General features: G+C 39.4%; 1 protein-coding gene and 1 pseudogene across 4 annotated transcripts; both read left to right on the forward strand.

Moving 5' to 3' along the window:
* The first annotated feature begins 609 nt into the window (after positions 1-609).
* Positions 610-6747, forward strand: LOC116210900 (annotated as a pseudogene).
* Positions 6042-27034, forward strand: LOC116210898 (mediator of RNA polymerase II transcription subunit 33B-like). 4 transcript variants are annotated; one of them, XM_031545027.1, is made up of 12 exons: positions 6042-6177; positions 15484-15594; positions 16126-16473; positions 17256-17575; positions 17724-17815; positions 18527-18887; positions 20816-21026; positions 21714-21828; positions 22460-22621; positions 23521-24196; positions 24623-24829; positions 25636-27034. In XM_031545027.1, the coding sequence occupies exons 2-12, from the start codon at positions 15530-15532 to the stop codon at positions 26754-26756; spliced, it is 3678 nt and encodes a 1225-aa protein (XP_031400887.1). In that variant the 5' UTR covers positions 6042-6177; positions 15484-15529; the 3' UTR covers positions 26757-27034. The 4 variants fall into 4 exon arrangements, with proteins under 4 accessions (XP_031400887.1, XP_031400886.1, XP_031400885.1 ...); XM_031545026.1 differs by lacking the exon at positions 6042-6177 and adding an exon at positions 14046-15249 and having other exon boundaries at positions 25639-27034; XM_031545025.1 differs by lacking the exon at positions 6042-6177 and adding an exon at positions 14066-15249.
* Positions 27035-27380: the final 346 nt, after the last annotated feature.

Consider the following 27380-nt stretch of genomic DNA (forward strand, 5'->3'; position numbering starts at 1 on the left):
GAAAGAATTTAATATTAAAAATTAAATTGAATTGTTAAAAAATTAAAGAAAAAGGAAAAAATAATTAACAATTGTATTATTGAATTGAATATAAGTAAAGATAAGTGGAATATAATTAAAAATAAACTCTAAAGCTAAAAAAGCATTTTAGTTTTGGAGGATTTTAATTAGATTCATTTTGTTATTTTGAATTTATTTTGGGATCAAATTGATAATCTTATTTTTTAATAAGAAGGTGCACTAAAACCTCATAAAACTCTTAATTTGGAGAATTTAAAATTATGACATTTAGAAGGATTTAGAATATTTCTGATCTCTTCAATACCTTTGTAAATTTTTCTCAAACGAGGTCCTTGAAGGTATTTATAACACCTCAGACCCCTCAATCAAAACATCGCATATCACATCGTTTATGAAGTCATCTATTATACATGGGGCGACACGTCAACTCGTGGCCTCACCCCTACACCCAAATACCGAAAGGTTAACATAATTCGGCCAGTCTACTAAGATTTAAAACTTTTTCGATTATGAATTTTCTCAAACCTTCGATTATGAATTTTCTCAAACCTCGCGGCTCGAGAACAAGCGCCTAACAAGCCGTATTATTTTTACTTGTAGAAAGATCCCAGTAATTCACTTGGTTTAAAATTTGCCCCATTTCCCTCTCTGTGACTCTTTCTCCTCCCTTTGCAAATGCCCTCAAATCCTCAGCTTCCATGCCGGCTCGTGCCTCCTCTCACATCGGCCTTTTGTCCGACGACCTTGTAGCTGCAACTTCGTTAGTGGGCAGTGGGCAGCGTGTCTCCGATTTTCAGAGGGTTTTAGGTGATCCCAGCGAGAGATAGGGACAAATTCCAAATCTGTCGAGCCTTCTCATCGGAAACATCGAAAATTTTCTCCGGAAATCATGTGTTAGGAAATGTTGGGTGATGACCTTAGGATTCAGTTCGGCCTCTGGGTCTAGCATTTGAACGCTGATCGGAGAAGTTGCCCGGAGACTGATAGGTGAGCAGGCCGCTTGCAAATTTCTCAGATTGCAAACTATTTTCATGGCAATTTTCTGTTCCATGGATGTTACAAATCCGAAAATTTGAAGAATTTCCAACAGGTTCTGAGGTTGTTGATCGGTCTGATTTGGCGGAATTCAGGTCATGGTCTTATATGTGATTTGTCTCGTATTAGAAGGCTCAATATCTTGTCGATCATTTGAGTGTCGGAGCGATTGCTCACAACCTTTAATATCTGTTGTCGGGACGTTTTCTTCCCCGTCCTGATCTGAGCTTTCAGTAAGCTTTTGTTTTGTTTAGGAGGATTATGGGTTGGATAAATGTTGGATCTTTTCTCCTTTGAAAGCACAAACAGGCCGCGTGAGATGACCCAAGTATGGTTTTTTTCCTGTCGGTGAATCTCTGAGTCTGCTGAAATTGTTTGCATCAAGGGGACATTTTCGTGTAACCGGAGCGCGGGCTCGGCATAGCAGTGCAGAACCTTAAATTCATAAATCATGTATCGATGATCATATGTTCAACGGCGTCCTACACTTTTAATGGCTGGTATATGGTACATTTGATTTCCTCTTGAAAATGGTTGCGTTATGTTTCTACAGGTTGTGTCTTGGTTTCTGGAGTTCTGTGCTTCTGGATATATATATATTAAGATGGTTTGTGGATTGCTGGTTCCTTGTACAAGAATACGCCCTCTCTGGTTCGTCCTTTCCGCAGAAGAACAGAGTGAGAGTCAAACAATTATACGAGCACAGGAGAGATTATCGCCAGCGAACTAGTGAACTTGGACAGAGGATTGGAGTCGGAGAGAAGACAGTCCCACCCTGTCAGATTCCGAACTGAACCCCCCAAACTCTTGGCTGTCCTCAACGCTGCTTTTAAGGAAGGTGAACATTAATTGATCCCCGTCCATTGCTTTAAGGAGTTTCAGTTTGAATCTGAACTGGTTTTGGTCTGGGATTGCATTACTAGAGAGTTTGAGAGGTGCATGGACTATGACGGAGGAGCCGACAGCTGGAGAAGATAGCTGGAGCAGGTTATGGCAAGGCATTTTTCCTGTCACCGGCATCATGACTACTCTTGTCACCTACGGTATTCTGCAGGTCGCTACTCTACGCCTCCCTCAGCCTTTGATTCCATTTCTTGTTTTTGGTTGACCTCCACGGCTAGATTTTGGAATCATATCTACTAAATTAGTTCACGATTTGGTGGGTGATGCCAATGGGAAGGTTAGATGATTGTGCCATCGTAAGTGGAGATGGCCATTCATTGTATTGAGTGTTGTAGCATGAAACTTTTAGTTACTTCAGAAGACGATCTACTTCTTATGCTTTGTATTATTGCCTTCGCTATTGCCTTTTGCATTTCAAGGGGCTGATTGTGCTGCAGAAAAAGACCTGGTGAGGAAGCTTAAGCAAGTAAGCAAGCTTCACCAAAGCTACTGCTTGCCGAAGCTGCATGGCTGTGATTGGAATTATCGGATGTTACCAGACTTGATTAAGTTATTTGTTGGGTTCTGAATTTTGATGCCGAGAATCTATGCTGTTTGCGTGGATGATTAAACTGTCTGAGAAGATCCTCCTCCCTATTTCATGACTCCATCCATCAGAATACAAACCGTGCGGTGCCATATTAATGTTGAGATAATGACAGTCTATGGAGAACTATGACATTATTATCTTTTCACTTATGTAAAGGATAAGATGCAGAGCATTTGCAGCCTAGTTTTGTCGTCGGGCTGATTGAGGTCTATCGATTATGTTTACCCCAAGTCAACTCCGTTTGGTTTCGAAATCGAATTTTAAGATTTTAACTCTAACTTTAATTCTACTCACTACACAATAAAAATTAACTCTTTAAAGTTAAAAAGGTGGGCCACATACATAAACCCACAACAACTTTATTATACTCAATTCAATTTTTAATATTAAATTCTCTCAACTATTCATTATATTTTCACACTTTTTTTTATAATTCAACGACACAATCATTACAACTCAATTAAAATAAAAAATCAACTCTACTCAACTGTAAAACCAAACACACAGAATTCCAATATTATCTATGATACACTAAGCTTAAGGGTCTTTTTTGGCTTTAGAGTTGATTAAAATTCATTCGTGCAGGAAAAGATCGTGAGAGTACCTTATGGTCCAAACAAGGAACCTTTCCAATATTCACTGTTCCTTGTTTTCTGCAACCGCATCACGACATCTACAGTTTCTGCAGCTGTTTTACTGGTAAATTGCCACTATGACATCTCTTCTCGTGCATTTTCATGAGTAGAACGTAAATCTCCACAATATGCATAGTTTCATGCAAAACGTTAAATAAACTCCTGATTTGTCAATGCTGGTAACATGCAATACTTTTTTCTTTGCATCCGATAATTGTTACGTTGGTGAGTAATATTAATCTTTTCTCTAGGCAAGCAAGAAGGCCTTGGACCCCGTTGCTCCTTTATAAGTACTGCCTTGTATCAGTATCAAATATACTAACCACGACATGCCAATATGAGGTAATCCTTCTTATCTATCATTTGCCAAAGTTCTACATTGTTGAATACTCTGCCAAGTAAGCAGCCATTCTCTCTGTCGAAAGTTGTACAAAGACTGTGCTTGTGCCTTGTTTTATTGTGGGTTCTTTCTGACTGTCTGTGCTTACTGCAGGCCCTAAAATATGTCAGTTTCCCTGTTCAGACGCTAGCAAAGTGTGCGAAAATGATTCCTGTTATGGTAAGCTAAGTCATGCAACTCTTTCTCTTTTTTCTTTTATATGTGAAATTACTTTACTATCTTAGCTTCAAGATGAGGCTGTGTTTACTAGATTATGGACCTGCCCTACACTTGGTAAACATAATACAGAGTAAGGCAAATAAAATGTATAATTGCCGAATCCATGTATATCATCTTTTTCGTAATAGTTTGTAATTTGAAAATGAAAATGCGAGAAAAAAAATGGACGGATGGAAGTTATTGAAGGAGGAGGGAGAGAGAGGAGAGAGCAGGTGAGTGAAGTAGGAGAGGGAGAGAAAAAATGTGGCAAAAACCATTATTTGATAGTACTTATTATCAGAACCTTCATTACGTAGCTATTATCAATTATATTCATTTCACTATTGAGGTTTTTCGGAAACTGAAAGCTAGACGAAACCTTCCTTCTGGCTTTATAATAGTATAGGTGTATATATGTCTTCGATCTTTGCAATATTTGATTTTCATGGACTTCCTAGTATCAAACTTAGCACTTGCTCTCCCTCGTGGAGGCTGCTCTGATATATTTATTTAAGAGAAAAGGAACTCTAGTTAACATCCTTTTTCTATGATCTACCTTATTCCCTATATTTGTGTCTGGTATCTCTTAACTCTTGCATGTTCAATCCGTTCGTTAGCTTGACAATTCTGCTCTATAATAGTGATTTTTAACTGTACCTTCTAGGGTGTACTTCCTCTGACAGGTCTGGGGAACTGTTATCATGTGAAAGAAATACAAGGGACCTGACTATTTGTTAGCTTTTCTGGTGACAGTGGGTTGCTCAATATTCATTTTATATCCGGTAATGCCCAGGACCTTGTGTTTAATTTTCTTTTTCCTGGTTTTTGATCCCATGAATGATACTAAGCTCATATTAGTGGTCCTAGTCTAAACTTCACAACCACAACTCCAACACCACCACCCTCCCTCGGGGAATTAATGGTGCGTTTGGTTTCAGAGTTAAAGTAATTTTGATTTTGATCGTAGAAAATGACAAATGATTGTGTAGTGTGTTGAGTTAAAGTTAAAGTTAAAATTTTTGACTTGGAAAATGTGTATTTTTGTTGTGTAGTGTGTTGAGTTGAAGATAAAGTTAAAATTTTTGTGATTTTAACTGCAAAAACCAAACGGAGCATAAGTTTTCCTGGTCTAAATAGTTAATGACAGATGATCTAGTGCAAAAATCCTGGTTTTGGTGATGGATGAGAACCTGCACCTTTTCTAATGTAACAATTGCTGAAATGATTAATCATATATTTATTTCATTGTTAGGCTGGATCAGATTTTAGTCCATACAGTAGAGGAAGGGAGAACACCGTTTGGGGCGTCTCCTTGATGATTGGTTATCTCGGGTATCATTCGCAGACCTGTCCTCATCTTTATTAATTTCGTTGTGCTACTGTTAAGTTTTTGGTGGCCTTGAATGCCTTGATTGCTCTGAGATTATGCCCTTCTACTTCTTTGCTACTAAATTTTTGAGTCCCGGATTAACTAGTCATACACATATCCTTACAGGTTTGATGGCTTTACCAGGACGTTTCAAGATAAATTATTTAAGGGCTATGACATGGAGATTCACAATCAGATTTTCTGCACGACTTTATGTTCTTGTTTTTCTCAGTTTCACAGGTCTGTTCCTGCTACTATGCGAACACTTTCGAATATTCAATATTTGATTCCTAAGTTACTGCATTGGCTTTATTATGTTGGATATACAGGTCTTATATTACAAGGACATCAGGTTCTCGCCATTGATTTCGTATATCGCCATCATGATTGTTTATGGGACATTGTCATGCTCTCAACAGTAAGTGGAATAATAGTTAACCTATTATTCTTCAGCGTCCTTTTTCTCCTCTCTCCGTTTCACATGACTGGACAGAAAGAGTATTTGTACCAAAATCCTTATACTAGTGAACCTATTGGCCATCTCAGGTAGCAACTGCTAGTCAATTTTTCATCTCTTACACGATTCGCACATTCGGTTCTTTTACCTTTGCCACCATAATGACAACGAGACAGGTAAAAACTGAACTAGCCAAAAGAAAAGTATATCCTTTTAACAATTCCCCTTAATTTAAATCTGTTTTGTTTCAGCTGGTGAGCATCTTCTTGTCGTGTCTCTGGTTTGGTCATCCCCTAAGCTACGAACAGATGCTTGGAGCTGTAAGCCTCAAACGAAGATTCCTTGAACATAGATTTAGGAAAATTCTTTTTTAGTCCCGGATGACAATTTGATTACATTTGTTTATCAGGTAATTGTCTTTGGTGACCTGTATTCGAAAAGCTTCTTGAGAAAGCCACCTCAAAAAGTTCTGCCCTCAGTTCAAATAGACAATTTTCAAAGGGAAACTGGAGCTGCAGCGAAGTGAATATCTCCTCCAAAACCTCGCACCTTGTTATGCTCTCTAACCAGGTAAATTTTTGGAAGCTAATTCACTATTCAAGCTACCCATGTAGTCTGTGACAAGACTGGGACAAGACTATAATTTGAACTGGGTTCGATATGGTTATTTAGGTCTCAACAACTTAGGGTCAGGGACTATGAGATTAAGTTATAGATCGACTGAGGTACACAGGAATTGTGCTTTATTTTCTTTCTATGTCGGTGTTTTGCTCAAGGTTGGCATGAAAAGTATTTCTTCTTTATCATTAACATTGAGGTCTTGTACTCCAGTAGACTAGTCTTCCACAATTTCTGGCTGATAGGGCTTTTAGGGTGCAATTTCTGGGCTGCCCAAAACCTAAGTTGCTTCTTCTTGATCAAATGGACTTCAAATTTCTTGAGAGTGGGGTGGAAAGGAAGGGAATTGATGGGTCCAGATTAGGGTGGTTCTCTTTTCTGCTTTGGGCCCGGTCCATCGCCCCCTTGATGTATTATTATTAAGTCCCAGTCGGCCTCAGTTTTGACCTCTTCATACAATTATCAACAAGTGATGGTTTCATCTGTTCGAAAGAAGTCGACATCGTGGATATATTAATTCAAGATGTCTGCAGTACTTTATTTGTTGGTTGAGAACAACAAATAAGTAGGCTCGGCCCACAAATTAACCCTATTCCGTCCTCCCGTCACTGCCCAGGAGGTACGTTCTTCAACCGAACTAGGGCCCTGATTGATGATTGCTTGCTTGTTTTATTTTGACCTGGACACTTAGAATCGGGTGGATGCTTAAGAAACCCGCCACATACGAGCCGGATTGATCTTGAATCGGCCTAAAATTGGTTGTGTCAAGAACAAGTCTACATGAACTTGCATTGCGGGTAGGGCATTTTAGGACATATATTCTCGAAGGAATGGCACTTGCAAATTTTTTCAAAATCACGACATGTAAACTTGAAAGATAATACTTCACTAATTTTCAGTTTTACATTTGATTCTTGATGGAGATAGAGAAATAAATACAACAAAAGGCCTCATCCGATGTACACAAGAAATCAAATTTACAGCCAGGACAATAAAATTGAACTATTGTGAGTTGAAGGCATCGCACATGCAGGGTTTTTATAATAATTAGTTTTTAAGCTATTGTTAGAATAGATTTGTCACTTACATTAATTAAGTATAGTAATTATAATAAAAATTCATCGTCCTCTTTCTAAGATAGTGTTTTCTCATCTTAAATTTAAAGTTTTATTTTATTTTATTTATGATGTTAAGTGTTATAATTTTTTTTCATAGAACCACAATTGATTTAAAAATTCTATATACGATGAATTAAATTTTTTCGTGCTGTTTATATTAGTTGTTTTGTACATGTTTGTTCGTGCATATTTACATAACATTTTTATAATAATTATTCTAATTCATTCTTAATAAAATAAAGGGAAAAAGACAAACTCTCATTATGGTTTGGGGTAGGGACAAATCGCACCATGTTCTTTTATTTGGGATAATTAGCCCCTCGTGGTTTACTCCGTTAGATATTGGGTGTTACAGCGTTAATTTTTTTCATTTTCAGTCCTCAATCTTTAACTTTTTAATCATTTTGATCCTAAATCTTTTTTCTTTTATCATCCTATCCTCAACTTTTCATTTTGTTTCATTTTAGTCTTATAATGAAAAATCGAAGGGGGAGGGGGTCGGGGTCGCCGATTGGCGGCCTCGACCTCGAATCTACCGGGGACCCGACCCCAATCGGCGACCTCGACCACTACACCGAGGGCGCCGATGTCCTCTGTGGGTGCCAGCGCCCTCGGTGGAGGGTTCGAGGTCGCCGATTGGCGGCCCCGACCCCCTCCCCCTTCGATTATAAGCGTGTTTGATTTCCTATTGTTTGGAATTTGCTTGATTGAGTCTAATTAGTCTTAATTATCTCTAAATTGACTTCTTAAGCATGCTAATTTTTTTTTGCTGAATTGATCCTAGTCCTAATTGATTGAATTAGCGATTGATTAGGCCCAATTAGGTGGTAATTATGTTGAGTATTCATTCCTCTTGTGTAATAAGTCCTAATTGTGGCCAATCCTTTCAATTTATGTTTCGATTAATGTATGGAGATCATGATTGTATAAATGATGTGTAGGGCCAAGTGGATTAGGATCCAATTGAGTTCGATTTTGCTTAATTAAAGTCTAATGAGGAGTAATTAGATCAATTTAAGTGAAATCAACTTAATTAGTGTTTTGGCCTTAGGAATTGGAATCCAATAGAGTCTAATTGAATATCTCTAGACTTGATTAATGTGGATAGCCACCTTTATAAGTGTTGGCCGACCTTATATGTGTTTAATTGAGTTAAAATCAGTCAAATTGTGTAATTGACATGTTAATTTGTAATTATCATATATATTTGGCTTAATTACACGGGCCTAGGCTAATTAGATACAATTGGGGTGTCTTAGACCCTTAGGAAGGTCTTTGTGACCTTGAGGGCGGGCCATTTGGACCCGGGGTCCTCTAAACAAGATTAGTGAACCACTTGACTTAATTGGGGATTTAATTGGCTAATTCACATAAATATGACCATGAGTAATAAAATCAAAAAACCGTTAATAAAATGTATAAATATAGGGGATTCACTTAGAATTTTTCTAGGATAGGGACCCTAGGCTCATTTTACATTCTTCGAGGGTTAAGCCGGTTTGTAGGCCCACTCGGCCCACTTTGTAATGTATGTTGGCCTAAATATATCGCATGTGATGTATGTTGGCCTGAATGTATGGTTCATTTATCTTTCTTGGCCTGAATGTGTGGCCCATTATTCGATAGTCGGACTGTATAATTATATAAGCACGTGTATTGTGCGGAGTCCATAATTCGTTTTTTAATTTCTTTGTATATTCACGACTATAGACTCGACCCTAGAACTAAATAATTCGACTTTAATGAATAAAAGTGTTAGAACTATTAGGAGCCTAGGAGGGTACCGAAAGGGCGAGTTACTGGCTTGTGGGTCTCTAATCTCATAACGAAGCCCTCAAACTTATTTCTCTGGTTAAAAAGACCAATAAAACTTTAAATTCTTAGGTGCTTAGTCTTTGTTTGGTGAGTTCAACTCTATTAACTCCACTACATTTAACTCCACTTATATTCAATTTAACAACACAATTATTACTTCCAATTTTTCTTCATTTTTTTAATATTTTAACTACTATTCAATTCAATTTTTAAAAGTAAATTCTCTCAACTATTCATTACTTTTTTCACAATTCAACAATACAATTATTACTTTCTCTCAACTATTCATTACTTTTTCTCATAATTCAAAAACACAATCATTACTTTTTTTATTTTCTCTCTCCACCTTATTATTACAACCTAATTAAATATACATATATATACATAGTTCAAATGGAGTTGAGTTAAACTCAACTACATTTTCAAACAACACCTTTAGTATCCTGACCTCGTAGGTGATTTAGGTGGCTCACCGACCAAATAAATGGTGTAGTGGTGACTCCAATCCAATTGGGTCCCATGCCACGTGTTTGATAGAACATCCTGAAGTCGGCAGTGGATGCCTAAAAACCAAGCCACTCGACAATGATTCCAAGTAAGTTCTATTTATGAGCAATCCCAAATAAGATGACTTTAATGAAAGCGACAAATGATATTAATTATAGTCACGCTCTGGTTCATTGATAAAGTTTCGAGGACATGTTTGTGCACGGCAAGGTCCTTTTCGAGTTGCATTTTGACTAGTAATTTCAGCGATTGTATGAAAACAAGACGCTTGAGAGTCAAGACTTGCAAAATATTTGATTAGTCTAAGATAGATTTACAAGCATAACCCTCGATTATGAAAAAAAAAGGGAAAAAAATCAGGCGTCTGCATGAGGCTCTTCAGTTGCCTCAGCATTGATGCAGCCTCCTCCAGTAGTCGCGATGTGAGGAACAACCTCTGGAGTCCCTTCACTTGGGGGGGGGGGGGGGGGGGGGGGGGGGGGGGGGGGGGGATTCAATAGTTGGAGCAAATGAGGGCATGGCCAAACGCGTCTCGGGCCAAAGGGACTTCTTTGATGGGATTTTGAAACGCTTTTCTAGCTGAGGGATGGCCTTGAATAAACCCATGTCCCACAAGATATAGTCATGTCCATACTTCTCCAGCAATCTCTCAAAGCAGTAAGGCTCTAGTAAAGAGATTCGGCAGCTTACAGACGCAACTCGCGTCTATATTCACACTTAAGCGTGTTGATTTCCTCTGCCTTATGCTCTTCAGTCTTTTTCAGCGTGACAAGCCGGTCCCTTTCCTTGTCGCTCAAGGCTTTCTCCAGTCGATCCACTTCTTTTTGGAGATTGTCGCGCTGCATTTCAAGCAAGGCTAGGTCATTAATGCATTTCTTGAGTTTGTATTTCTCAATGATTAGAGCTTCGCCGAGTTCTTTTTTGTTAAGCGATTGTTCATAGCCCATTTCTCCCCTTCCTTATTCTTCACCTGCTTCTCGAGCAACTAGATATTACCCTGGATGACCAGGCCATCAATCCCATACTGCTGTACGATCTGGAAGATGGCAGAGCTTTGCTACAACAGAAGTTGGAATACCGTGTTATTCGAGTTACAAGTGAACATAATCTCAAAGGGAGATGAAGGAAGAAGAGTATATACTTAGGCGTTTACAATCAACGGTGAGAATGCGCACAACCTCCTCGCGATCTGTGTGCTCGATCCTATCGATAATGTCGTTAGGGAGGATGGTGAAGCGTAACAGCTGAGAAGCGACTTCAGGATCCCTAGAGTCGCTCTTGTTAGTGACGTTCCTGTTCGAGGAGAGCTCAAAGCGCTTCCCCGCCTCAACACTATCTATGGCGACATTTTTCTCCGTCGCGCGTCTTGAGCTGCTTGGAACAATAGCTTTGGTTGGTCGAGGACTTCCAGGGGTCTTATCACCCTCGAGGTCAACCCCCTCCTTAATCGTGCACGACTTAGGGGTAGTATGGGTAGTTGTTCTACTTGGGGCAGTTACAACGACTTCTCCTCCAGTTTAAAGGTTGGGCTCCTCAAATAAAAGAAAAAAATTGGTTTCCTCGGTGCCCACATCCTTATCGTCGACTTTGTCTTCAGCATCATCGAGTTATCGCTTCTTCTTGCGCGCCTCCTTCATCAAAACCCCTTGGTTAGGGGAAAATGTCACCTTGTTCTGATCATCATCTTCATTAGAATCAACCAATAAGTTACCGAATCCATAGTTATCGAGGTGCTCTAAAAGTAAAAAATTTGAAAGCATTAGCACATACCCAATAACATCGTCACGACTTGCAGGAATAAGTTTAGCTGCGTTTGAATTAGCCTCGTTAACCTAAGTCGTTGGATTCAGAGGGTGGAACCTTTTTGGGAACCGCTTCCCTTATTCCGCGACTTCGTGAGCTAGAAGACGCAGTGGTTTGTTAGGAAATGACCATCTTCTCCAAGGTCAATCCTTTTGCGAGATAAATAAGTAACTCTTTTTGTAGTCGGACTTTGATTTCTTATCTATCGCGATAATGGGGGAGCCTGACACATTTGTATGCGCCTTGAAGAAGTACATAGTGTCTTTGTGGACTTCTACGTTAGTTAATCTAAAGTAGCGTCTGAACGCGACTAGTGAGTACTTATAGCTGTGAGCGTAAGGGTGTCAACTGAGTAAGGGCATTCTTATAATGCCTTACGATTTCGAGAATAGAGTCGTGAATGGGCCATCGCAGCCCCGCGTTGATCTGATCGGGATATACAACGATCTGGTTGTCTCAAGCACTGGTGGAGGCTGTATATAGGCTGGGCAGTTCGAGCCTATCGTCATGATGGAGCATTCCCTTCGTCACAACATTGAAAAATGTCAGCCTTCGGAAGCGGTTCACAGGGTTTGAGTGGCAGACGAGGTGGCAGCCTTACCTTTAGCTGGGGAAGATGATCCTTTTGCCATGGCGACGATGGTGCTTGCAGTAAGAATAGCGGCAACGAGATCAGAGAATTCACACATAGGGAGGACGAAATCTTAGAGATTGAAAGAGAGCTTGGATTTACAGAGGAAAGTGGCGGAAGAGTAAGGAAGATGGCTTAAAAATGTTTGGAGCGGGAAAGTAAAACGACAGGACGTGATATGGGTGATGATAGTATCCTAGACCCTGTGGAGTGGTTTTAGAATCGAGGTAATGGCTGTTGATGTCATGCGTTAGAAGTTGAGATGACGCGACTATCTAATGGTCAAGGGGCATGTCTATTGTGCTTCATGTGGAGTCGATCCATGGGTCAAAAAGTGTCACGTCAATGTCCACGTTAGTGATCCATGTGTTCACACGTGAACCAATCGCATGTTAACGAGTGTCAATGTGTTTGCTCCCCGGACAAGCCATGAACCAAACAAGGGGCTAATGATGGACTTCAGGCCCAACAATTGAGTCTAGGCCCATCCGAAAAGTCTTCTACATTGCGCCATCAGGCCAAGAGCAAGTGACGAGGCCCAACAGGCCTAAGCCTGCGACTAAGTCGAGCCAAGTCGTGTGTCCACAGAACAAGTGATGTGATATTTCCTATTCCCCTAATTAGAGTAATTCATATCATCAAATATTCACAAAATATATCTCCATCCTAATATCTTGGGAACATCCCGATATATCCTTTCTCCTATATAAACATATCGGGCACGTTATTTTATGGTTAATATAAAATTGAAATAAACCCTAGACTGACTTAAGTATCGGAGAGGGAAATCGAGGAACACCCTCGACGTCCCTTCATGCAAGTTAGCTTGGAGTGATGTTCGTGTGGATTGGATTGTGAAGACCACCAAGACTTGAAGCTCGAATCCAGACTCCATTAGATGCCAATGTACGAAATTCAAGACACACCCATGCCCGATTCGCATAAAGATTGGGTACCTAAATTAAATGTAGAAGCGTAATAATTAAACCACTAACCTCACGGGATTAACGATCCCCAAGATGCCCATGTGAATGAATCACGTGCTATGGGCTCCGAGACTCGAGCCATGATCCAACCTCGATTTGCTTGGACCTAGCCATCATCATGCATACCTTGATTGACCACAATCACTTGCACGAAGGGAGAATCAATGAGGAAAAATGGTTTGGGCGTATATTAATAAAAGAAAATCGAGTAATTTTCTTTTAGCATTCTGAAGAACAATAAACGGATGATCGAAAAAGGTTCTCTGGAAATTTCTTCAGATTTTGAAAAGAAAGACTAAAATCCATCAGTTTTAACTCTTGAGTCATGATATGAAATGAGTCAACAAAGCATAGGATAAATACAATTTTTCAAATAAAATAAAAATAAGAGATAAATGGGAGGGAATCCCAATTTTCCCTTCGATGCTTAAATCAATTATCGAAAAAAGGAAGAGCGTAATTCACGAAAAGAAACTTGAATTACCTTAACCTGTTAGACAAAAGAAAAATAGGAAATGACCCTACAGTGGATCATTGCTATATGATCGAGCAAAGACCGACAATGTCCACAACACATGAACTTCACATATTCTCACACTCTAATGGAAGCCACTTACCATATGTCACGATCTTTTGATCCATCTATTAGTGGTATCTATATCTATACATAAAGTGATTACATACCTAGTTAATGGGTTTCACAAATATTTTTTGAGAACTATCTTTTATGGGAAGAAGACACTTTTAGTCCTTAACCTTTAACTATTTTTTCGTTTTCGTTCTCGTCCCTAATCTTGAATTATTTTTTACCAAAACTAACGAATTTTGGATTTTATTTAATAAAATTATATTTTGAAAATGAAAAAAAAAAAGGCTGATCGACACTGCTGGATAGGAGAGCGGGGAGGAGATGGTCACCGGGGGTGGTCACCCCTCATCCGAGGTGTGCCAGCAAAGTTGGTGGATGCTGGCCGCAGGCTACTCACCCACCCCCTGAATTGACGAAGAGTTGACAAGGGGGAATCAGGATCGCACGCCTGCAATGTGCAAAGCAAACACAACAGAAACCTGGAGAGAGAGAGAGAGAGAGAGAGAGTGAGTGAGGATTAAGGGGACGAGGGAAGCCACGATGCACGAGTTGACACGAAGCTGACTCGGACCTGCAACCGATAAAAACACATAAAGATAGCGAAACAAAGAGTGTACTATGTCGGAACCGAATGGAAGAAGAATTGGGGGAGTTGACTTGACATGCAAAACGCACACACATAAAGAGAGGTCAGAGGGAATTGACCGGCAAATTAAACGCATAAGGAGAGAGAGAGAGAGAGAGAGATTGAAGTTGCCGACGAGTCTAAGCCCTCTAGTGACCCGAGGTGGTGGTGATGAATGAACCAGCGGAGGAAGATAGAGAGATCTTCGTCCATTCGGCGGGGTGGTGGTTGTTTCGCCGGCAACCTCCACTGTCCCGGTGATATCAAATATCCCTTTTAAATATTTGAGTCGGGTCGGATACCACATGGGCGGATTTCCAACGGTTTCAAACATCCGCCCTCCAAGGCTGACTTTTTTGGTCAGCATTTTTCTCTTTCCTCTGCTCTTCATTGCTCTTCTTCTTCGTACATGACATTCACACCGTCCCAGCCAGTCAGACCCCTGCGACCGCTTTCACTTCACTCTCCCTCCTCCCTTGTCCTGAGAAAAAAGTTAACCCTCGGCATAATCAAAAAGCAAAAAGCCAAACAGAGACAGAGGGAGGAAGGAAGGAACGAAGAACCCAGTTCCGATTCCGTCCTCTCCTCCCCTCAGATCTCGCGGGTGACCCAGAAAGAGAGAGACTGAGTCGGGTCGTGCTGAATCGCCCCATGGCGGCGGCTGTCTCCGTGCAGGGCGGCGGAGGAGGAGGAGGGGGGCTGTGGGAGGCGGTAATAGAGCTGACTAGGGCCGCCCAGGACAAGAACGTTGACCCCATGGTCTGGGCGGTCCAGCTGAGCTCCAGCCTCAACTCGGCCAGGGTCGCCTTGCCTTCCCCCGATCTCGCCCACCTGCTCGTCTCCCACATCTGCTGGTCCAATCACGTGCCCATCACTTGGAAGTTCCTCGACAAGGCCCTCTCCCTCAATCTCGTGCCTCCTCTCCTCCTCCTCGCCCACCTCTCTTCAAGGTCCCTCCTTGATCTCACTTTGTCTCGTCCTTTTCGATTTTCCTATGTGATTAGAAAGTATTGGTTTTTATGCATATATATTTGTGTATATATACGTGTAAAGATGTGTATAGCCTTGTAATTTTGAGTTATGTGCAGTTGTAGTATTGATGCATCCTCGCATATGATAAACGCGAGATAATGTGCCGGCAAATATTACTCTGAAATTTACATTAATTTATGTTTCCATTTCAGGGTGATTCCATGTAGATTGGTCTATCCGACAGCCTATAGGCTATACATGGGGCTCCTCAAAAGACAGGCCTTTTCATTCACTGCTTTGATTAATACGCCGGATTATGCAAAGTAAGTATTTAACTGTTGTGCTGTTTCTGTTGTATTCAACTTTAATCAATTAAAGTATTGTGCAAGCAAGAAATGCTTGTTATGGAACGGAGAGGGAAGAATTTTCTACATCTTCTAGTTGTTTTTGGTTTGTCTTCTCTGGTGGCCTTATAAATAAAAATTCTTTATATCAAGCTATGAAAAAAGATTACTCTATTTAGGGAATTGTAAACAAAAAAAAAAAAAAAGAGGAAAGAAATTCCTTTGTTAGCACATAATGGATTAGGTTGGCAAATTATGGTGCCTCTATGTTGCTGCAAAATTTTTATCTTAACTTGAATTACCTAAAATGAATATCGAGACTTCTGAGGGATCAACATCGTAATATCCATTCAAGCAGAAAAAGTTGTTTCTCTCTATATTTTGTTTTCTGGATTGAAATGCACCTGGCAGTAATGCGAAATCTGACTTGCAGTATCACTTGCCGTAATTTATTTTGTCTCTCTATATCTATTACTTGACATCTCTTTTCCTTTCTATCTGTAATTTCAGGATCATGAAATCCATTGATGATGTTCTTAATCTTTCCCAGATATTTGGCCTCGAAGAATGTGAACCTGGAATTCTTTTGGTGGAATTTGTTTTTTCAATTGTTTGGCAATTACTTGATGCATCACTAGATGATGAAGGTCTGCTTAAACTTACTTCTGAGAAGAAATCTAGATGGCCCACCCAACCACAAGACATGGAAATAGATGGCCAAGATAGTTTCAGTATGAAGGAAACAGAGCAACAGGAGATTCTGCAAAAGGCAAACACCGCAATGGCTATTGAGATGATTGTGGAATTTCTACAAAATACAGTAACTGCAAGGATTCTTTACTTGGCACGTCGGAACATGTATGGTTATTTTCCTTTTTGTGAATGAAAATGCTAGGAGTAAATACCATGCACCTTGGTGTTTTAATATAGACTCAACGGACTAGCTCATTAATGGGAAGCTTTCATGACATATATTTCCCTTTTTTGATATATATTTCCCTTTTTTTCTTAAGCTTCTAATGTGCTTATTTGCATGCCATTATACTGCAGTACGTGCTTTGGAAACTGTTGATAATTGAACTGATAAATTTAAAAAATCTAATATGAAAGAAAAGGAAACAAAGGGATGCAGGCGTATCCTTACTAAATTGGAAGTAGTGTACACAGGATTTTCCCAGTGTAACTAAAAATTGTAATAGCCAAAGCATGCTCCCTCAAGCTTCTTGGAAAATTAGTCACTTCACATGTCATCCCGATGTGGTCTTTGCTTAAAAATCGTGATTGCCAAAGCATGCTCCCTCAAGCTTCTAGGAAAATTAGTCACTTCACATGCCATCCCAATTTGGTCTTTGCTTTTTAGTTTTGATTGATATGCTCCTATTTCGACGACTTTGTTTTGTTTGCTTCATTATCTTACCTTGCTTTTCTGTGCGTATGTCGTGTCTAGTTTATATGCAGAAGGAGTTTAAAGTGCTCAACCTGTAATGCTTGTTCATTTTATTTTCTTAGTGAGCTTTTAGGAAAATCAATACTTAACAGTTGTGGCTATGTTTAGATAGTTAATAATCTGAGTGGCTACCCGAGAATTTATATGAGGTTCTTATTGAAGCACTCCAGTCACAATTTTTTCCACTTTGTAGGCCAATACATTGGGGAGGTTTCCTTCAGCGATTGCGAATACTTGCTGCAAATTCAGCAGCGCTGAGGAACTTAAAACATATGTCTCCAGAAGCCTTTCTGCAACTTACTTCTGATAAACGCAATGTTCTCACTAGAGAAGGCAAGACAGTGTCACAGCAAGAATTTCATGCAGTCTTGGCTTCTGGTTCTTTGATATCTTCTGCTGGGCAGAGTTATGGGGCCAGTCAATCTGCTTTGTGGCTTCCGATTGATCTTTTTCTGGAAGATGCAATGGATGGATCTCAAGTTGCAGCGACTAGCTCTGTTGAAACACTTACTGGTACATGTCCATTGACTTGTCTTGACTTACTAATGCATTCTGAGTATCATTATAAAAAAAAAAAAAGAATGAAGAGAGTAGTGGATGAGATTGAATTTGTCTGCAGATTATTTTCGGTGGTTTATTGAGTCAATGTTACCACTTTCAGGTTTAGTAAAGGCTCTTCAGGCAGTCAATGGTACCACATGGCATGACACGTTTTTGGGCTTATGGATTTCTGCTCTACGCCTTGTCCAGAGGGTATGATGTTCATAGATATTCCTATTTTGAAAGTATGCGCCTTATTGTGGGACCTAGGGATGGTCTTCTATTCAATTTATGTGCTTTAACTTTGCAGGAGTATGTGATGTGGATTATTTTTGAGCTATTAAGCTAAATTTATAGAAATACTGCAGCAAATTTTGCGTTGTAATCCTTAAAAAGTTTTTACAGAAAATATTTGGATGAATAATGTACTCAAGAATAAATTATGTCTCTTGGTCAACAAGGGATCAAGATGGTAAGATTCCAACTTCTTTTGGGGACTTCTAACAGCAAACAGCCAAGATGAATAAAAAAAGTACGTAGTCTTCCAGGGCAGGTGGTAGGACATAGACCTGTCTTACATGGCTGAGCAATGCATTCGTAACTGACTATGAAATGCTTGTTTAAAAAAACTGAAAATGTTTAGGCTTTGCTTTTTCCAATTCATTGGCATGAGAGAGCTGAAATCGTCAGTTGCAGCCGTTGATCAATTACATCTCTACTATATCTAGACTCTCAAATTTGTCTCATAATTCGGCAAATTCAAGTTAAAGCTGATTCTTGATATTGTACAATTGCTCAGGCTCTTCAAGCATATATAATCTGAAAACAACTGCTAAAAAATTGTGGTAAAATTGCAGGCATACGTACTAAGCATTCAGTAAGTTTCTCTTTATGTATACTTATGGTGTGGAGTTTCTCTATCAGGAGAGAGATCCCAGTGAAGGTCCTGTACCTCTTCTTGACACCTGCTTGTGTATGTTATTGTCCATTACAACATTGGCAATTGCCAACATCATTGATGAGGAAGAAAGCTTACTAATTGAAGAAGCTGAACAGGCCGTAACCTACCAAAGGAAAGATAAACAGGGTCGGGGAAACCGCCGCAAGGATTTGATCTCAAGCTTACAGCAGTTAGGTGTCTACGAAGGTTTGCTGGCTCCACCTCAGTCTGTTAGCTGTGTGGCTAATCAGGCTGCTGCGAAGGCCATCTTGTACATTTCGGGCCTTACTGCTGGTAATGGGTATATCGAGTGCCTGAGCATGAACGACATGCCAATGAATTGCTGTAAGTTTTTGAAAATTGTTCTGTCCTTGTAGAGGTACAGTTCTGCTATTAATAATAAGAAAGTGGTGCATTTTTTTATGGAGAAGGGGAAGGTCTATATACTTCGAGAATAGGATTTTCAGAAGGTTTCTTAATAAAGTTATTTCTTCTAATGATTAGTGTTGATTTTATTAAACAATATATGAAGCAACTTCTTCACTGCATCAATCAGTTTTTTGGGCAAGAGTTAGTCCGACAGATATATATTGCATAAATTTAGAGAGTTGCAAGGTTTCCGTTTAATTATGCCATGATTTTGGACATTGTTTCTAGTTTTTTAAAATAACTTAGCATAAATGGAAAACTGTTTTTGCAATTGTTTATGAAAAAATGAATTTCAGTTTAATCTTTTTTAAGATGCATTCTCGCTGTTTTTAGAAACTGCCATGACTTCCTCTCCCATTGCCAATGGTCATTTCGAACACCTTCAGCCTCCAGGTTGATTACATAGACTCTTATGGCCATCATTGATTGCTTGCTTTTCTATTAGGTAGTCTAAAAAGTAAAAAATATTTCTAATTTCTTGTTGGCAAATGATACTTGAAACTATTTGTGGAATTGATGTGAGAATAACTTTTGAAAGTTCCAAATGACCTCTTTATTTTCTTATAAAGTTTGTTTCAACTACAGTCGTGATTCAGTTTCCTTGTTCTAGAAAAAAAGAAAATTAAAAATTGTATGAATAAATTGGCTTAAACCACTATTATTTAATTTCCTGTAGTTGGGAGCTTTTGTCAATGGACTTATTGATGTGACTAAATCTTGTGCATGTTGCATCATAGTTTGTGGAAAGATCCTATTGTTCATCATTATTCTCGATTACCAATATCTTGTCATTGGCAATTAGGTGGCACAAAAAAAAAAAAAACTAGTGTGAAATAGAATTTGGGGGGGTAAGGATTTGATAAGATTAGTGGTGATATAGAGTACTTGGATCGGAAGAGAAATGTTAGACTGCCCTCCACCTTTTAAAAAAGAAACATACTAAACTAACCTCCACATAATAGCTAAAATTTGTTACACATTATTTTGTTATTTTACTTCTAAAATTAAACTTAAAATCCTCCGGAGGTGTTGGAGACCTGAATTCACACTTTGATTCTATATGGAAGTTTGAAATAAACATTGCCTTCTGTTTTAAGAATTAAGGTGTTAGTTGTTTTTTCTTTTCCCTTTTTTTTTTGAAGTTAATGGGCACTAGGTGTTAGTTGAAGGTGTGATAAAAATAACTTGATGTTTATTACTTAACCAAAGTAGGAAGTCCCTTATTCATCTTCTCTAATGAAAAAAGTAGAGAAGATGAATAAGGGACTTCCTACTTTGGTTAAGTAATAAACATCAAGCTCGAGGATTGGCCAAAGTGAGGCTGTCTAGTGAGATCAGGTTTGACAACATGTTTGTACTGATGCTGACTCGGTTTTTGGGGGCATCAGGAGCTCCAGTAGACGTCGCTTGGCCTTGGCAGTCTGTGCGCGGCATCAAGGCCAACTGAAAGTAGTGGTCTTGCTAGCAATCAGCAGTTGCTGCCAGGTGGTTGTTTGGTGTATCCAAGGCTTCCAATGTGTATAGTGGCAGAAAGAAGATTGGGCATCAATCTTACAATTAGGACAAGTGTTGCAGGAAAATCTATCCTATCCCTGGGAAATTACCACAACCCTCAGCACATATAATTTGTGTTTGTTTCCAATAAAAAAAATCAGAGAAATTGTGGAGTGAAAATTAACCAGGATGAACACCGTACATGAGCTTTTGCTCCTCCCATTACTGTAGACTAATCACTGGCAGACCCTTTGTCCTTTTCTATTCATCTATCATTTTTATTCTATTTAAGATATTAATGTATGTAATTTCCAGAAGTTTTGGTCCTGATACTATGGGTTTCCTTGCAGCTGGGAACATGCGGCATCTGATCGTGGAGGCTTGCATAGCTAGAAATCTGCTAGACACATCATCTTATCTATGGCCAGGCTATGTTAATGCGCGTACCCATCAAATACCTCGTAACATCCCGAATCAAGTCCCTGGGTGGTCTTCATTGCTAAAGGGGTCTCCTCTGACTCCCTCATTGATAAACACACTGGTTGCAATCCCAGCTTCAAGGTATGCTGCTGCTGAATTGCATATAGCTTGTGAAATCTTTCCTTTGTCTTTGAATTGTTGAAGGGTTTGGTTCTATGAGAAAAAGCTCCAAAAGCATGCACAATCATGTAAAATACATAATAATTTATATGAAAAGAAATAAAAATCATTAAGAGTTGGACCAAATGCATTGCTAGTATACCAATACTAACATGAAAATAACTTAACTTCGGGCATCTTACAAAAGGAAACATTGAGATGAATATGTGTTTGCATCTTATCTAACTTTCTTGGCCTTTCCCTTTGCTTGTGAGATGAATATGTGTGACATATGCTATAGAGGATATACAGCTGTCTAGTTTGTCTAGTTTCCCTTTGCTTACTTATGTTCAGAAAATCTAGTTTGTCTAATATGATAAAAAATGCTTGAATATGCCAGTCCACCAATATCGCAAAGGATAACGACAAATGTGGGAGATGTGTCTGAATTTGCTTTTGCATTATTATTTTCTCTCATATTTATTCGGTGAAAGCTCTGTTGTGAAAACAACTGGAAATAGTATGAAAATATTTTTGCGAGACGACTGTGGAAATAAAAGGGTCACAGGCATCTGATTTGCCTATGACAACTATTTCCTGTAGTCAGATGCTCTATTTTGTATTATATGGGCAAGCCAAACTGAATTTAGCTTATGTATTTGATGGAAGCTTAGCAGAGATCGAGAAAATTTATGAGATTGCACTCAATGGTTCGGATGAAGAGAAGATATCAGCAGCGACCATACTATGCGGAGCGTCGCTTTTTCGTGGTTGGAATGTACAAGTAAGATCTTTTTTATGTTCTCCGGATGATGTTAATGCTTGTAACAGCATGAGCCCATCAACTAGAAGTGCTGGCTGAGATTATCTGTTAGATGCCTTACAAATATGCCTAAGATCTCTTCTTTAATGGTTCCAAATAATTCATTCAGTATTCTTGGATAATTGTGCATTAGGGTTAGTCTCTAAAACCATAACACCATGGACCCATTACCTAAAACTGGTAGTTGAAATGGCTTTTAAGTTTTTTAGACCATATAAAAGTTCCTGACATCTCCATTTTCCACAATTATCTGGAGTTAAAGTATCGCCGTGGTGCTTGTGTTGTATTTGGTTCTGCAAATCTGGAAAAACTTTTCCATTCCAGTTTTCCTTTAAAAAGTAGAATAAGAGACACAAATTGGGTTAACTAATACGAGTTGGATCAATTTTGAAGTGCTAGATTTATTTTATAATATCTGAAAGCATCTATTATGGTGCAAGATAAATGTATTGTTTTCCTTAATTCTCTGGGATATCCCAAAAATGAAAAACTAGAAACTACTTTCTTCCCCCAAAACCTGACGACGTCTTGTGCTTGTACTCTTGCTTTTGGCACTTATAAAATATTTTAACTCAACTTTTCATGCATGCAGGAACACACAGTTCTTTTTATTACCAGATTGCTGTCACCTCCAGTTCCAACAGATTATTCAGGAAGTGAGAGCCACTTGATCGGTTATGCCCCATTCCTTAATGTTCTTCTTGTTGGAGTATCATCCATAGATTGCGTTCAGATTTTCTCTCTACATGGCCTGGTAGGTTGAGCTACTTGTAACTCTCTCTCTCTCTCTTTTCTTTTTCTTTTGGGGTTGGTTTGGGTTGGTAGTGGTTCTCTTGAAGCTTGAAATTACTTGAACAGAGTGTGGACTTGTCCACATATTATCTTCCTTGCTAATTGCAGCCATCTTTTATCTCATGAAGACAGATGGAAAATCCACACCATTTGTGCTTGGATAATAAATTTCATATTAAAATTTGAAGGAGCATTAGCCTATTGTTGGAAAAGTTAAAAGTTTGCTACATAGAATCATAAAATTTACATCTATGCATTCATTTTAGATATTTTGATGAAGCATTAGCCTACTGAGCTGAAAGTTTAAAGCTTGACAGATAAAATCATAAAACTTTCACAGTATTGAACCCAAGGCTCGATTTCCCAACCCTGATCATGTTCCTTCCATTTACTTATTTCAATCATGGCCTTTAACTGCAAGCCTAAGATTTATATGTAGTCTTGAATAAGAAATATATTACCTGTTCTCAAACAATAGCTTTTATCAGTTGATAGCTATTCAAAATTTCATAAACCCAAATGGCACAATGATTTCGTTGAGCTTTACAAGCATACTTTCTTTCTCGTGAGATGAAAATTATGTCTACACTAAAAGGATCTCCAGAGAGTTAATATTTTATACATGGCCTGTGATGTATATAGATTCCCTTTGCTTTCTAGGAATTATATAGAGCTCTAAGAGCGCCACCAAGTTGGTGCTTTTTAGTGTATAGTGATTTGCACCATAATCACTGATGGCAGTTCATTATACTTGAATAGAGATGCATCAGTTCCATCAGAGAGTGTGATGCCACCTGATACTTCGAAGTATCCAATCCAATAACTTTTTGCTGCAGTTAAGATCTTGCAATTGTTATGCAGGTCCCCCAGCTTGCGGGCTCGTTGATGCCCATCTGTGAGTTATTTGGTTCAGCCGTTCCCAATGTTTCATGGACCCTCATAACTGGTGAGGAGCTCACATCACACATGGTTTTCTCCAATGCTTTTACTCTCCTGTTGAGACTCTGGAGATTCGATCACCCGCCACTTGAGCATGTTAAGGGAGATGTCCCACCAGTGGGAACCCAGTTAAGTCCAGAGTTTCTCTTACTTGTGCGAAACTCCCAGCTAGCAAGCTCTGGAAATTCTCATAATGACCGACTCAAAAGTTCTCGCCTTTTAAAACACCTTGCCCCATCCCTCGTGGAGCCTATGTTCATGGATTCTTTTCCAAAGCTTAAGCTTTGGTACAGGCAACACCAGAAGTGTATTGCGTCCACCCTCTCCGGATTGGTCAATGGGACTTCTGTGCATCAGATTGGGGATACCCTAATTAGTATGATGTTTAGGAAGATAAACCGGGGAGGAGGAGGCGGTGGTGCGCCTGTGACCCCGGCAACATCAGCAAGCAGCTGCTCATCGGGGGCCACTGCAGAGGATATTGCTATGAGGCTGAAAGTTCCAGCCTGGGATATTTTAGAGGCAACTCCATTTGCCCTAGACGCAGCGTTAACGGCATGTGCCCACGGGAAGCTCTCCCCTCGTGAGCTTGCCACAGGTATGCTTGTTATTTTTTACCTGCTCAGTCATGAAGATCCTTAATTTGATATCTTAGAGAAAAATTGTATGTTTTTACTGACAGTAGTCATTGATAGTTATGAGAATGAACGACCACTTGCTCATTCATTTTAGAGTCTTAACTTAAAAATGAGGTTAGGTGGATATATTTAATATTTAAAACTTTGTGCTTGGTAAATCTAGTAAAGCCTAGTGCATGAAATCAGTAAGATGGAAGGCATGAGTAGAAATGTGAATTCTAGCTAAGACTCTGATACCATGTCCATGTTAAGTGTTTTAGAAGTTTCAATAACTTCATAGATGATAATTTTTTTGGTTCTGGACTCTTGGCTACCAATACTTGTCACTGTTTTCATACAAATACTCGTCACTGTTTTCATGTTGGGCTCTTTCTTTTCTGCTTCAGGACTGAAGGATCTCGCCGATTTCTTACCAGCAACCTTGGCAACGATTGTCAGCTACTTATCTGCTGAGGTGACAAGGGGCATTTGGAAACCTGCTTTCATGAATGGAACCGATTGGCCTAGTCCTGCTGCAAATCTGTCCACAGTTGAGCAGCAGATTAAGAAAATTCTTGCTGCAATTGGTGTCGATGTCCCAAGTATTACTACAGGTATATACTATAATTTCGCATTCTCACACCCTAAGTGAAAGTTCTGTTGTATATGCGGTGCCTGTTGAATCCTATCCTGGTCTCCAAGTCTATGGGGAAAGCTGCCATTGCTGTCTTTTCATGAGGAATGAGGCTAAATAGTTTAATTCTTAAGATTCATTTTTTCTTTCAGATTTTTGAAAAAGTGTATCGATTTTTTCTTTTTAATTCTTAATTATTATTTTCAATCCATTTTTCATTAGGCCTGAGAAAAAAAAGAAAAATAAGAACCTTAGGACGCCATTTAGCTTTACTGCTTTCAAGAGCTTTTTATTTTTCCTTTTTTCTTTTTGACGAATTACTGTTTTCAAGAGTTATTCTGTAAAAATGATCTATTTTTTTGTAAAGGTGAAGATCTTCACTGTATTTTATGGTTCTGATGGCTGAAATATCCTGGGTCTTAATTGAATGATGTAAACTTCGGTTTTTATAGCAAAAGATTATTATTATTTTTTCCAGAAAACCTCACATTTTTTGTTGCATTTTTCTCATCATGAAAAATGAAGGAAATAATCTGCGAATGTTTTATAATCCAACAAGTCGTCTGGAATGCAGTTTTAACACATTTTCCCTCATTGGTTTAGTTTGGAAGAAAACAAATACAAATTAGATACTAGTATTTCCTTTTTGGAACCGAAATGCTGAAACTCTAGTTCAAAAAAATAGAGTATGTGTCCCAAAATATGATGATGTTGCTGATGAAGATAATTGATTGTGTGTTGAGCAAATTCACTTTGTTAATTTAAAATTCAACTAATCTATTGCAGCAGGGAGCTCTCCAGCTACTTTGCCTCTGCCCCTGGCTGCGCTGGTGAGCCTGACAATCACCTACAAACTCGACAAGGCCTCTGAACGTTTCCTCACGTTGATTGGGCCTGCCTTGAATTCTCTTGCGGCGGGTTGCCCATGGCCATGCATGCCCATCATTACCTCTCTGTGGGCCCAGAAGGTCAAGCGTTGGAGCGACTTCCTCTTTTTTCGAGCCTCCCAGACTGTCTTCCACCACAACAGCGATGCAGTGGTTCATCTCCTCCAGAATTGCTTCACATCAGCTCTAGGGCTGAATTCCTCCCAGATCTCAGCCAATGGTGGGGTTGGAGATCTGCTGGGTCACGGGATTGGCTCCCATTTCTCAGGTGGGTTAACTCCTGTGGCCCCTGGGATCCTCTACCTGAGGGTCCATCGGTATGTGAGAGACGTCATGTTTATGAGCGAGGTGATCGTGTCCCTTCTGATGCAGTCGGTGAGGCAGATTGCTAGCAGTGGTCTTCCGAAGGATAGAATTGAGCGGCTCAGGAAGACAAAATATGGGATGAGATATGGACAAGTATCTCTCGCTGCAGCGATGACGCGTGTCAAGCTTGCTGCCTCTCTGGGGGCCTCGTTTGTGTGGATCTCGGGTGGGTTTAATTTAGTCCAGTCCCTGATAAAGGAGACCTTGCCGTCTTGGTTCATATCAGCCCAAAAGTTGGAGCGAGAGGAGGGAGGTGAGGTCGGTGGGATGGTCGCAATGCTTGGAGGCTATTGCCTGGCCTACTTCACCCTGCTGTGTGGGATGTTTGCTTGGGGGATTGACTCCGCCTCCTCTGCATCGAAGCGGAGGCCCAAGGCCCTCGGGGCCCACCTGGAGTTCCTCGCAAGCGCGCTCGATGGGAAGATATCCCTAGGGTGCGATCGTGCCACATGGCGGGCCTATGTATCGGGGTTCGTGGGTCTAATGGTGGCATGCGCACCCACATGGGTGCTCGAGGTTGATGTGGACGTGCTCAAGAGGCTCAGCATCGGCTTGAGGCACTGGAACGAGGAGGAACTGGCCGTGGCTCTTTTGGGGAAAGGGGGTATCAATGCAATGAGTACAGCTGCTGAGCTTATTGTCGAGATCGGGTAGCTTCTGCTATCGAAGTGGGAGATAACATCAAATTATTTTAGTGATTAGAGGTAGCTTAATGGTCGTCTTTTTTTTTCTTTCTTTTCTTTTTTCTCCCACAGCACCGTTGAAAGTGTAGCCATTTTTGATTCTGTTTTGTTTGTAAAGTTGATGTAGATTACTCCATCCAAAAAAAAAAAAAGGCAGTTTTGTTGTATAGGTGTGTAGGGGTAGAAAGAACAATAAGCATTGTAAGTTCATGGTTTTTATGATATACAATATTAAGGGCATTCATCCTATTTTTACCCTTTTAATATATTTTTGTTTATAACTTTTGGCTGGAAAGAGTGGACGGAAAGGTTAAAATTGGGTTAAGTCATCGGAGCGCTAATAATCATGAATTTTGCATATTATTTAGAATTTAGTATGAAATTTTTTACACACAAAGATGAGCTATCATTTTTATTCCAGATCTTTTATTTGTTAATTTCTGTTATTATTGCCGATCTATAATACTGTCTGGTGATATAGCACTAGCGAAATTCAAAAACTAATATAAAACCTACAGAACAAATTCAAGAAAGAATTAGAAATATTCAGCATATTAAGACTCAGTAAAATATAAATAAAATACAATATTTAGAA

The sequence above is a fragment of the Punica granatum genome, chromosome 6, assembly GCF_007655135.1.
Source record: "Punica granatum isolate Tunisia-2019 chromosome 6, ASM765513v2, whole genome shotgun sequence".
NCBI classification, from domain to species: Eukaryota; Viridiplantae; Streptophyta; class Magnoliopsida; order Myrtales; family Lythraceae; genus Punica; species Punica granatum.